The sequence below is a fragment of the Podarcis tiliguerta genome, assembly GCF_965153285.1.
Source record: "Podarcis tiliguerta genome assembly, chromosome: 8".
Lineage (NCBI taxonomy): Eukaryota > Metazoa > Chordata > Lepidosauria > Squamata > Lacertidae > Podarcis > Podarcis tiliguerta.
Genome location: NC_139541.1, coordinates 73,394,001 through 73,407,222, shown reverse-complemented (window position 1 = coordinate 73,407,222; position 13,222 = coordinate 73,394,001). Strand labels below are relative to the sequence as shown.

Genomic DNA, 13,222 nt, shown 5'->3' with positions numbered 1-13,222 from the left:
CCTTCTCCTTGTGCCCTCAATCTTACCCAAGATTTTTTTCCCCCCAGAGAGTCTTTTTTCCTCACGAGGTGGCCAAAGTATTTGGGCCTCAGCTTCAGGATCTGTCCTTCCAGTGTGGATTTCATTCAGGTTTGATCTTTTTGCAGTCCATGGCACTCTCAAGACCTACCAAGGATGGGGAACTGCAAACATGGACTGTCTTGGGCAAGTAGGAACAGTTGGGGCATATGCTTCCCTGTTGGATTTCCACCTTTCACATCACTCAACATTTGTGATCTTCCAGATGTTGGTGGACTCCAACTCCCATCCGCCTGGGCCAGCATGGCTAACAGGAAGGGAGGATGGGATCTGTAGTCCATTAACAGCAGGATGGCCACAGCTCTCCACCCTTGCTTTAATGAAGGGCACTCCCAGAGGGTAACATTCAGATCAGGCTTAGAAACCCGCCCGGTAAACTTGAGAAATAAACTTGCCTGCAAGTGAAACCTGTCTCTTTCGAACATGCCGTTGCGTAACTTGCGCAACCTGACATCTCAGCCAGCTGGCCCTCTTTCAATCAAATTAAAAGTGCTTGCTTTGATGGTTGGCTTCTGGTTTGGAGCTGAAAATTCTGAAGACATGGCTAGTGAAGGAAGACTGATCTTGCACCGTGACCTAGCTGAGCGGGACAGAGTTGGGGGACCCCTCCTGCTGCCCCAGAACTGTATTCCTTAGAAGGCAACCTGGGGAGGGATTTATACCAGTGGTGGGTGGAGCCAGAGGCAAAGATGTGGGAGGAGCAAGGAGTGTGAACTACATTCCAGCTGTGCAAAAGTCATTCGATCTCCACATCCCTGTATACACACATCTCCACCCTTCCTCCAGACAAACAAGAGGCATTTCATAGTTCAAGTTACATGTCATTCTTGCAAAATCACTTGAGGAGGGTGCAAGTTAAGATCAGCGAGGGCTGCAACTTGAGGATAAGGAGTACAGCCTTTGGAAAGCCAGGGGCCACATAGAGACATTTGGTGGGCCGCATTCAGCCACCGGGCCTGAGGTGCCCCGTGTCCAAATGCTGCTCCCATCACTGTAAACCCCAGTTGGTCAGCCAAACATTTCCCCTTCTTGTGGGGTTTTATTTGCCAGGCATTTGCAATTATTTCATCACATCTGTTCCTCTTAACAACATTGTATTATTCTCGTCTCTTAGTCTTACTCCTGTTTGAAGAATATGATGTGGTTTTTATTACATTGTGTTGAATGAAGAGTGGATTATTCAAGGAAGGAAGGAAGGAAGGAAGGAAGGAAGGAAGGAAGGAAGGAAGGAAAAGAATTCAGGGAACAACTGCCATGTGTTACCTTTGCCCTCTAGTGGCAGGAACATAGAATCACAGAATTGTAGAATAGATTACCATTGATGGAATGGATTACCATTCTTGATATTGTCACAAAAGTTGTCCCCCCCCCCCCACCATCTGCCAAGCGGTGGCAAGAACCCATGGGGTTCCAGGCACTGACTCAGAGTCTGTGTTCCTTTGGAGAATTGAGACAAGACGGAGATTGTTGCAATTTTAATAAATATTCTTAATTCACCTATTTACACCTTAAATCTGCATGGAGGGAGTTCAGATCTTACAGAAGAGTCCTTTCCAGAGGAAGTCCAAGGCATCTCTCTTCGCCAGCCTTTAGCCAGCCTGCCGAAGATGGATCCCAGTCCTTCTTCCTTCTTCTTATTCCCAGCATCATTTGCTCAAAACTCTCTTTTCCTGTCACCCATTTCCCCTGGCAACTTTCCAAACCCCCAGTCTCTGTTCACACCTCAGGGCAGGGGGGAAGGATGGTTCTCTTGTGATGACAATGACCCTCTAGAGACCCCTATTGTTCCTTAATGGTCCTAGTTTGGCCAGGTCATTTTGCATAGGCTAGTCCAGGAATTCCTCTCTTCATATCTCAAATAATTAACATCCTAGCATTTATTAATTTCTAGAGTTTAGGGGCCCCCCCAAATCTATAACAACATTATTATATTGAAGATGTAGTTTATGGGTTGTCTCCAATGCCAGTCCTATGGAGAGTAGTCCTATTGAAGTCAATGCACAGGGCTAACTTGGGTCCATTGATTTCAGTGGATCTGTTCCGAGTAGAAGTTAGTTGGGTATAGCTCTTAGTATCTTGCCATCACAGCCCAAATCTGTGGGGTCTTGGGAAGCAAACAAATAGCTTGGTTTTGGGAAGAGAGTCAGACCCCAAGGAAGTGGTTATCCAAATAAAATTTTATTTTATAGATATGAGCCATACATGCAATTGGTTGGAACAGGATACTGTCTTGGAGCCCTAACTCCGCGCCTTCCTTCTTTCCTTCTTTCCTTCTCCACAACACAGCCCTTCCAAACCCAAATGCAGGTTACAGCAGTTCAGGTGCTCCCAAACCCCTTCCTTACCCCCATATCCCAAGGATGGTGGTTCCTAGGACCGCCAGGAAAGGGCAAAGTTGGAGGCTGAGCCCTTGGAAACCTGGCCCATTATGATCATAAGACAGGTATGGGTTGGTGGTGCTCCTCACACCAAAATTGGTTGGGTTAATTATATTGCTATTGCAATTGCTGCCGGAGCAACACGACTCCCACTCACTGGTGATATTTATATTACTGGTGAAATCAGTTCTCATATCAATGCAGGCTGGGAGCTGGCAGGTCCTGAAGATCATTGATGTTCTGAGGCCTCCTGTTGATGTTTGGAGGGAAGGGAAGAAAAGAAAGGCACAAAACATTAGGCATGAGGGGTGTTGTCCCTCTTCTCCCAGCATGCAGTGGAACACCACAGGGAATCGTGAAGAACATGGAGCCTGAGGCGTAACCCACATCCATGAGTTCTTGGGGGGCAGGGCCCCCTACACCTCTGAAAAAATGGCCTGTTTTGCCTTAGATTGTCAATTCTGAGGGGGGAATCTGTGGGAGGAAGTTAAATTCTTCCGGGGAGCAAACTCTGAACTGACATAACGTTTGGTTTTAAGAACTATTTTAATTATTTGTTTTAACTCTGTAATGTATTTTATAATCTTTTATGTATTTTATCTTCTGTAATGGCTTTGGCCACACACTCATAAATCATATTTGCATAGGTTGGGTGGTTGAACAATTAATTGCAAAGAATGCTTCCCAACAAGTCCTGTTCAGCAGGGGGCAAAATGTTTTGTAGGCCAGGAGCTGTGGAATAAATTTCCTAGGGTGAACTCACCTACTGAAATGACCTTACTGCCATTGTAACATCGGTTGTAGCCCCTGCCGCATCTCATAGTCTGCTGGAGGTTTCCGTAGTAGGTATGATCAAAGCCTGAGTAACACTGGTTGGAGCTGCTTATTTCAGTTGCTGCAATAAGAAAGCAAAATGAAGAGCATGGGGCCTGTTGAGCATCATTCACCCCATTAAACTGCTAAAGTGGGGCTGGGTTGAAAAGGGTGGCTCCCCTTTATAGAAGGCTCCCCCATTATTCTGTCTCTTCAATAATGATTGGGGGGTGGGAATCTTTCGGTTTGCTTTGCATATCAAAGTGAACCTACTTAATTTTCCCTTTACAAAGCAGTCAGTACCTTAATTGTACTCAGGGTAAACCCACTGAAATGAATACATATGAGTATAGGTCTATACGTGAAGGAAAAAAGCTATCCTTTGAAACCAGAAATTTCTCGAATTTTGCATTGCAATTCTCTAAGATAGAATGTGTGTGAATGTTTGCACATACTAGGAGCTACTGCCCTTGCCTTTTTCCACTTGCCAAACCTGCCAGACTCTTTGTCAAACCCCCACACCTGAGCACGTCCCCTCCCTTTACCCCAGCTCACCCCTCCCCTACAGTGCACCCCATGTTCCCACTCTGCCAAACTTTTCCCATCCTCTCGCAGCTAAATTACACCCTAAAGCACACCGTCCTGTACATTTCTTGAGAAGCGGGGTTACCTTATCTTTGGCATAGAAGCCCAAGAGTTGGGGAACAGGGCTGCTTGCCTTAGAAATCTCCAAAATTGAATCCTTCAGGCCTCCCTATTGACAACCAACCACCCAACAAGTGAAGCTGTGAGTTCTCACTTAACGGTCAGGTGCCTTTTAAAAAAATACCTGTGTCCTCGATAGGGGTCTTGGGAACCTTCCAGTTTATCGAATGCCCATTGCAAAGGTCACCAAGACAGTAGCTCTCATCGTACTGGACGGCAAAGTGTCGGTCACCAGAGAAACTTGATATGGGTCCATCCCAAAGGTCCTTGCTGGCGCAGCCTTTGTAGCCCATTACCAAAAGGTCTTTATCTAAAATGAGCGTGGGTGGATACATATGTACAAACAATAGATTGATGCAGTGGCAGGGTGTTCCAAAGATCTTACCTTGACCATTTTTACTCTGGGGGTGAGGTGATTTGGGTTATTGAGTGCCCCTTGAAACTGCTGACACAGTTCTTCCTGCTTTCTGCTTATGCCTGTTTTTTTGGGGGGAGGGGGCTGTTGTTATACCTCAGAGGCCTAATAATGGGGTTGGAAATTAGCCCACAGAAAATCAGCTAAGAATTTTCTTTATTAAAAAAGAAAGAAATGGAGTACAGGGATTTGTACAACAATCTGCAAATAGAAAATAAAATGAATCAAAACATGTTTTGAGCACCTCAATTCTGAAAGCATGCAAAGCATCATTTCAGGCCCCAGTTAATCCCGCTGAGAATTTGAGGGGTTGTAAGTAATTTCATGAGGGAGGCGGGTGGCGCTGTGGGTTAAACCATAGAGCCTAGGACTTTCCAATCAGAAGGTGGGCGGTTTGAATCCCCGTGATGGGGTGAGCTCCCATTGCTCGGTCCCTGCTCCTGCCAACCTAGCAGTTTGAAAGCACGCTAAAAGTGCAAGTAGATAAATAGGTACTGCTCCGGCGGGAAGGTAAAAGGTGTTTCTGTGCACTGCTCTGGTTCGCCAGAAGCAGCTTAGTCATGCTGGCCACATGACCTGGAAGCTGTATGCCGGCTCCCTCGGCCAATAAAGTGAGATGAGCAGAGCAACCCCAGAGTTGTTCACGACTGGACCTAATGGGCAGGGGTCCCTTTACCTTTACCTTTAAGGTAAAATCCTCTCAAAAATCTATTCCCCTTAAAAATCTAGCAGCCACACAGGATCCATCTAACAGAGCAGCACTTACCTATAGTTAATGTAAGTTGTGCAATTATGCAAACATTCTCTGCACTGGAGCAGTTTCTAATGTACTGCTCTGATGTATAGAACTTGAATGTGGGATGATCCATGTAGCTGTAGTGATAACACTCCAAGGCAAAAATTCCTGAAAAGAAGTGTGGGGAGAAAGGGTATGAGATGCTGAAGAAGCTATTAGCAATGTCTTTCTGCCTGAAGTCATCAGGGACTAGAAATAGTGAAAGCAGAAGTTCTTAGGGGGCAGAAATTTGTGCCAAGTGCCTGTTCTGAACCGCAGGCCCAAAGGAGGGGCCTGAGTGAGTGGTTTCATGTGTAGATATCAAAGGAGGATGCAAAACTATGCCAGAATGGTCATCCTAGAGCTTTATTAAATCAGAGGTGGATGGCACTACGAGGGCGTCTAGCCCAATGCCAGATGTTGGATTCCAACTCACACCAACACCAGATGTAAACTGACAAAATAGAACAATGCAACCAAATAATAGGCATTAGCACCCCCCCCCAAAAAAAGGTATTGTAGTTAACTAGAACTTATGCGTTACTTATAAAAATGGGGGTGGGGTGGAGTTTTCTACATGGGTATTCATATTTTCTTTTCCTTCTTCTTCGTTGTGTCTTATCTTACTCTGTGCACTTGTAATTATGCACTTTATATCTTTTAATGAAGAATATAGAAAATAATAATGGAAAAAACCTACAGCACAGTGTAGGTTTGAAAGTAAAGTTTGAACAAATAAAAAATGGGTAGAGGCAGACAGCTCCATGGGGACTGCTTTTACTGCCCTTGTTTAAAGGCAGGATACAGATTCTTGGCTGACAGCTGTCACTCAGAAGAAAGAGCTGAAACATCCCCTCCCCACTTCTCCTGCTTCTCCATGGGAAAATTTTCCCACAATTTTAAAAAACACTACACTAGGTTCCCCCTTTCTGAACTTTTTCCATACACCTTAGGATTCCTTCTTGTTTCTCCGTGCAAATCTAGTTGGCTCCCACCCAACCACTCAGGTCTGCAACTAGAGGACATCCCAATAGCAATAACTGGTACCTGAAATAAGAAAGGTCATTGCCAGAAGTCCTTGCAGCACAACTGTTGCAGCTCTCCATCTCAATGCGACACCCTCCATGGTCTGAAGCCGAGAGCCCCTCCAAGCCAACGAACCAGTTTCCTGATGAGTTGTGGAGGAAAAGGAAAAGCAGTCTATGATCTAAGAGAGTTGGGCCATTTGGTTATATATATATCAGGCACAAATGTGCTAGGTAGAGCTTCGCAGGAGGAAATTCCCGAGGAGATAGGAGCAGTTCTGGTGATGGCAGGATTACGCAAAGAAGAAAGCAGCTGTGCAATAGGGGCAGACCCATATTTTCATATTTATATGGAGCCCCATGTGAGCCCCTGAATGATGGCCAACCAGCTGCACTGGTGCAAAGGGAGGCTAGCCTCTCTTGCTCTCCTCGCCCACTTCTCCCATCCTATCTTCCTCTCCTTTTTCTTCATGTAATACCCTCTCCATGGCAGAAAGAAATAAAAAATCACAAAAACAGTCAGGCAGATGTCTTGGGGTTCCCACCGCCCTTTCCCTCCCTCCTTCCCCCTTTCTACCTATTTTTCTCAAGCAGAAAGACAAATTCAAAGTTTCAGAAATCCTCCCCTCTCTTTCCTCATTCTCTTTCTCCAAAACAAAAGAAAAGCAGTGGACTTTTAAGACATAGGATGCTGCAGAAGGAAGATATCAGTATGAAATGGCATTGCCAACAGGAACTGTACGTTGTAATCGTTGGACTTGACAATCTTTGGACTTGACTATCCTTGGACTTTATGACAATAAAAACATATAATAGTAATATGATATGTTATTGCCATCAGGAACAGTGCTTTGCAATTTTTTGATATGACGATTAGATTACAGTTTCATTATTTATAATGTTATGTTACTTTACAGCCAGTTACGTGTGTGTTGTGGTATTCTGAACTTGATTTACGCAATGAGGCAATTGTGATGTTTGTTGACCTAGTCATTTGCCATGGCTGTTTCTATTGATATAATTTAGGTAATCAATGAGGTCACATATTAATAGTTTGATTATTACAATATAAAAAGTGGAGACAGCAATGACTATTTAGCAGGTGGAATCTATTTATGATTATTTTACACTGGATAAATCTTTAAAATCTAAGAAATACTAATGAAGATGTAAAAAACTTAATGTACTAGATCTCTGCTAGTTGGATATCATTGCGATTATGTTCCTTTAAGAATGGTAGATTCTAATTGCCTGTACCTATTGATTATTACTTAGAATATCTTAGAATACTTAGAATATCGCAATGACCATTTGCCAGATGGGATCCATTGATGATTAAGCCTCACTGAATAAGTTTGATAAAGTTGCAATAGTGTATATAAATGAAGATGTGGAATACTTATTTTAAACGTTGTGAGTTTTATTCTAGAGTCTTTCTGTGTTTACAATGGTTCTCTATATATGATATGAATTTACTCCCTTCTCTCTGGAATGCTTGGTCACTCTTGTTCCGGATTCTCCCGGTCAGCTTTGACGGTTCTGCATATTCCGTCAGCATCGTCTGCCATTCTTTGATTGTTGGTAACTCCTGCTGTTTCCATTTTTGGACTAATAAAATTCTAGCAGCTGTTGTGCATACATAAACATTTTTTGATCAATTCTTGATATTTCCCCATCTACCATTCCTAACAGAAAAGCTTCAGGTTTCTTTGGGAAGGTGTACCTGAACATCTTTCTTAATTCATTGTAAATACTGTTCCAAAATAGTTTAACTTTATCAGACGTCCCCCACATTTTAAAAATCCCCTTCTTTAACCTTACATTTCCAAAAATGCTTATTACTCATTCTATACATTTTTGCTAGTTTAAAGGTAAAGGGACCCCTGACCATTAGGTCCAGTCATGACTGATTCTGGGGTTGCGGCGCTCATCTCGCTTTACTGGCCGAGGGAGGCGGTGTACAGCTTCCAGGTCATGTGGCCAGCATGACTAAGCTGCTTCTGGTGAACTGGAGCAGCGCACAGAAACGCCGTTTACCTTCCCGCCGGAGCGATACCTATTTATCTACTTGCACTTTGACGTGCTTTCGAACTGCTAGGTTGGCAGGAGCTGGGACCGAGCAACAGGAGCACTCACCCTGTCGTGGGGATTCGAACCACCAACCTTCTGATCGGCAAGTTGTAGTTGGTAGCGATCAAATACCATCTATATATCATTTTCATTACGGTATATTTTCCTTCAGTGTCATGCCTGCAGTAAATTTCATACCCGTATTCCATAACCTTGACCATTTATCAAAGTCAATGTTATGGACAATGTCTATTGGCCATTATATCATTACTTCCTTAGTTTCCTCATCTTTTGTATGCCATTCTAGAAGTAACTCGTACATTTTAGATAGGATTTTTGTTTTACTTTCCAACAATTCACATCTAAATGTCTCAAAGCCATTTTTCCTTTTGTCTTTTTCAAATACATCATTAATTTGTTGGTACTGTAACCAACCTGTTAGCTTATCACATGTTTCATCATATGGTTTCATTTTTAACACTTTATCCCTCCTTATATTAGCAACTCCTTATATGTGGGCCAATTACCTTTCATATTTAACCGCTTGACTGAAATTGCTTCTGCTGGTGAAACCCACCATTGGTGTTTTATGTTCTACTCTCATCCATACTTCATTCAATGGTTTTCTTATTGCATGATTCAGGAAGCCTCTGTGAACTCTGACTTTATCATACCACACCACTTTACCATACCACAAATATGCATGCCACCCATGCATATTTGAAAAATGTGAATTGTTTTGTTAACGGGTTTTTAAGTCTCCAAATATCAATTAAATCATGATTCTCCACCAATGAAAAAAGAGCCTTTGGGAGTTTTCCCAGGTTTCCCTCCCTTTTGCTTGACGTTCTGTCCATTTCTAACAACACCACTCCATTTAAATCACCCATCAAAATTACTTTCTGGTCCATATAGTCAAACAATTTTTCCTTCAATTCTTTATCAAAGTCTGATTTCCTCTCACTTGGTGCATAGATCTCAACAATGATAAAGTTGTTGCCTTGCAGTGTGACTTAGACCGCTATCATTTCCCACTCCTTGTCTTTAAACAATTCTTTTGCATTGTGTTTTACTTTAATGTACAAAACCACTCCCCTTTTCTTATTTACAGCTGAAGTTATAAATGCATTTCCCAATCTTTTATTTATTAGAATGATTCTGTGTGTTTTTTAGCAACGTGTTTCCTGTAACCAAATTATATCCATATTTTAAAAAATCAATAAATGTTCGATTTTCTTTCTTTTCACTTTCTAATTAAGTCTATTGACATTCCATGATAATGCTTTCACCGCCATTTCTATATCCAATTAAAATTAAAATACTTTTATTATTATGATTGGGATTCTTCCTCTTCCTGTTTATCTTCTTCCGACTGTTCTCCAAGTCCAGGTTTGTCCTCCTCCTTCCCAAGAATGGTAGATTTGAGACTGGGTGATAGTTGGCCATACTGGCCGGGTCTAAAGACGTTTTTAAAGAAGCGGTTTAATGACCACCTATTTCAGTGCGTCTGGAAATGCTCGTTTCACAGAGGGAAGCATTCACCACCCCGCAGAGCCCATTGCCCAGCCCTTGCTGGTATGCTCTTATTAGCCAGGATGGGCAAGGATCAAGGAGACAGGTGGTTGGTTTCACGCATCCAAGCAGCCTGTCCACATCCTCGGGGGTAACGGATTGAAATTGATTTCACACAACTTGACCAGACAGGGGTCCAGAGTCTCCCGCCCCGACCCTTCTCCCACGGTGGAGTCTACCTCCTTTCGAATCTGAGCGACTTTATCTGCAAAAAACTTTGCAAAAGCATTGCATGAGATCTTGGGGTCCCTACCAGGCCCCAGTGAGGAAGGTGGTTCCAATAGATTGCAAACCACCTGAAAGAGTCTCCTGCTGCTGTTTTCTGCAGATGCAAGAGACGGTGAAGAAGGCCCTCTTTGCAGTTGCCATTGCCACATGGTAGGCTCGCCGTTGAGCTCTAGCCTGTGTCCGGTCTGATTCAGAATGAGTTTTCCACCACCGGTGCTCTAGCCGTCTCAACGATTGTTTGATTGCCCTCAGCTCCAGGGAAAACCACGGGGCTGTCCGGGCTCCACATTCTTAACTCCGCATTCTATTGGGCCACTAGGGAATCAGTTGAAAGGCCATCAGCTTGGGATAAAACATCCCCACCACTCTCTGGAAGCCAATTGGATCCATTAAGTGGCGGGGGTGGACCATCCGAATCGGTCCCACCTCCCTGCAGAGGGGAAGGGTTGCTGAGAAGTCCAGTCACACCAGGAAGTGATCTGACCATGACACTTCTTTTATTTCACTTTTACTTAGCGTCAGATCACCAACATCGGTAGAGGTAAACAGCAGGTCTAAGGCATGTCCGTGGCTATGAGTTGGGCCAAACTTATTCAGGGACAGCCCCATGGAGGCCATGTGTTCCACAAAGTCCGGAGCGGCCCTTTGTAAGGTCATGTCAGCATGGATGTTAAAATCCCCCAGGACAACCAGACTAGGTGTCTCCAGGAGCACATCCACCATGACCTGAAGCAGCTCAGGAAGGGAATCCTTGGTGCAGTGGGGAGGTTGGTACACCAAAAGGAATCCTGTACTGCCCCTATTGCCCAACTTCCAGAACATGCACTCAGAAAACTGGGTCTTCCCAACGGGACGCATGTGCAGACTAATGACTTCCTAAAAATCACTGCAAACCCCCCCCCCCTGTCCACATGGCCTGGGTTGCTGCACGTAAGAGAAACCTGGTGGACAAGCAGCTGCAAGGACAGGCCCATCTGCTTCATCCAACCAAGTCTCTGTCACACATGCCAGGTCAAATCCTCCATCCACAATCAGGTCGTGGATGGCACTGGTTTTATTCATCATTGATCTGGCATTGCACAGCAACACTTTCAGGTCATGTGGGTTTCCCTTGCTGATTCCAGTATCCTTCTGGTCAGGACCAGACCTGGAGGCAGGGATAGTCCTCAAACAATGACTAAGCCTGCCTCCTCGGTAATGACATGGTCTGGTCTTAGCATAACTCCTCCTCCTGCCCGTGATCACTGAGATCAGGTGTCCCAATACACCCCCCCCCCGTGGAACCATTCTATTGGCTGAGGCCCTCTCCCAGGCAGCCCTGACCCTTCCCCTTAAAAAGCAAAATACAAAGTATACAGTAACTTAACAAAATAATGAAAGTAAAAATAAAGCAAGAAACAATTACTCTATATATAAACTACTCCTCACCCCGACTAAAAATTTATCCCACCCCAAGCAGAAAGAAAATAATAAAATAATATAATACTGTAAAAAACCACCATTTGACGTGCAGCAAATTAAAAACACTTAAAACATTTAAAACCATTTTTGCCACTTGCTGCAGGGAACTGCTCAGAATATGTGTGAGTGTAGGCCCCACCCCTTGGGTCCCATGGAATCGGCTTGCAGGGTGGAGTGGTCTTCCCAACACTCACCGGAGCAACAACAGCAGCAATGTCCCAGAGGCCTCTCTCTCGCCTCTTAAGCTGTGGTGGTGGGTCTAGGCCCTGCCCCTCCGATGGAACTGGCTGGAGGAGGGAGAGGTCTTCCCAAACACCCACAGAAGCAGCAACAGCAGCAGAAATAAACTGTCTGTTATGAAAAGGACATTGTGTAACTAGTGCAACCTGACATCACAGCCAGATGGCCCTGTTTTATCAAATTATGGCTTCTGATTGATGGCTTCTGGTTTGGAGCGGAAGATTCTGCAGACGTCACTGGCAAAGAAATCTTGCACCGTGACCTAGCTGAGTGGGACAGAGTTGGGGGACCCCTCCTGCTGCCCAGAACTGTATTCCTTAGAAGGCAACCTGGGGAGGGATTTATGCCAGTGGTGGGCGGAGCCAGAGGGAAACAAGTAGGTGGAGCCAGGAGTGTGAACTACATTCCAGTTGTGCAAAAGTCATTCAGTCTCCACATCCCTGTATTCACACATCTCCACCTTTCCTCCAGACAAACAAGAGGCATTTCATAGTTCAAGAGTACAGCTTTTGGAAAGTCCTGGGGGCCACATAGAGACATTTGGTGGGCTGCATTCAGCCACTGGGCCCGAGGTGCCTCATGTCTGTAGTGGAGCAATCTTTGTCTTGCTTAAAATCACTGCTGAACAGAGTCTCCAAAGGCTGCTTCTATCATTGTAAACCCCAATTGTTCAGCCAAACCATTTTTCCCTCTTGTGGGATTTTATTTGCCAGGCATTTGCAATTATTTCATCACATTTGTTCTACTTAACAACATTATATTATTCTTGTCTCTCAGTCTTACTCCTCTTTGAAGAATATGATGTAGTTTTTTTGTTTTTTTAAAAATTTTTTTATTTTTTTCAATGCAAAATCATAACAAAAATTACAAACATTGAATCCAAAAAAATACTATACAAACAAACAAAACGGAACATACAAAAAAAACAGGAAAAAAAAGAAAAGAAAAAAAGGGGAACAAAACAGAACCAAACGAAAACGAACATTTACACATATTGACTTCCTTCCTTTGTTCTAAAACCTCAATAAATTTACTCTTACTGTATTGTTGTGTCTGGTTAGATTACTTTCATCCTTGTACTTTTTTATATATATATATATACACCATTTTCCCCCCCCTTTAACCCTGTAAAGCATCATTCATTACATACCAATATGCTTACTCCAGAACAATGTTTTTTTCATATACTCTTTTGCACAACCCCATTCTTTTAATAATTTCTGGTCCGATTGTCCCCTTATAAATGCTGTGAGTCTTGCCAGATTTATGTATTCACAAAATTTAATTTGCCAATCTTTCACTGATGGAATTTTCCTCGCTTTCCAGTTTTTTGCTATAAGCATCCTGGCAGCTGTTGTTGCATAAAGGAATACTTTCCTTTGATTTTCGGGAATATCGTTTGTAATTAAACCTAAAAGGAATGCCTCCGGTTTTTTACTGAAAGATATTTTAAACATCTTTT

At 43.5% G+C, this 13,222-nt stretch overlaps 1 protein-coding gene across 1 annotated transcript; it reads right to left on the bottom strand.

Moving 5' to 3' along the window:
• Window positions 1-1,540: 1,540 nt before the first annotated feature.
• On the bottom strand, window positions 1,541-6,924 carry LOC310684609 (ly6/PLAUR domain-containing protein 5-like). The gene is made up of 6 exons (XM_083456002.1): window positions 6,767-6,924; window positions 6,212-6,332; window positions 5,156-5,293; window positions 4,099-4,284; window positions 3,220-3,351; window positions 1,541-2,706 (listed from the first exon to the last, which is right to left on the bottom strand). Exons 2-6 carry the CDS (start codon window positions 6,288-6,290, stop codon window positions 2,420-2,422), a joined length of 822 nt encoding a protein of 273 aa, XP_083312128.1. The 5' UTR covers window positions 6,291-6,332; window positions 6,767-6,924; the 3' UTR covers window positions 1,541-2,419.
• Window positions 6,925-13,222: the final 6,298 nt, after the last annotated feature.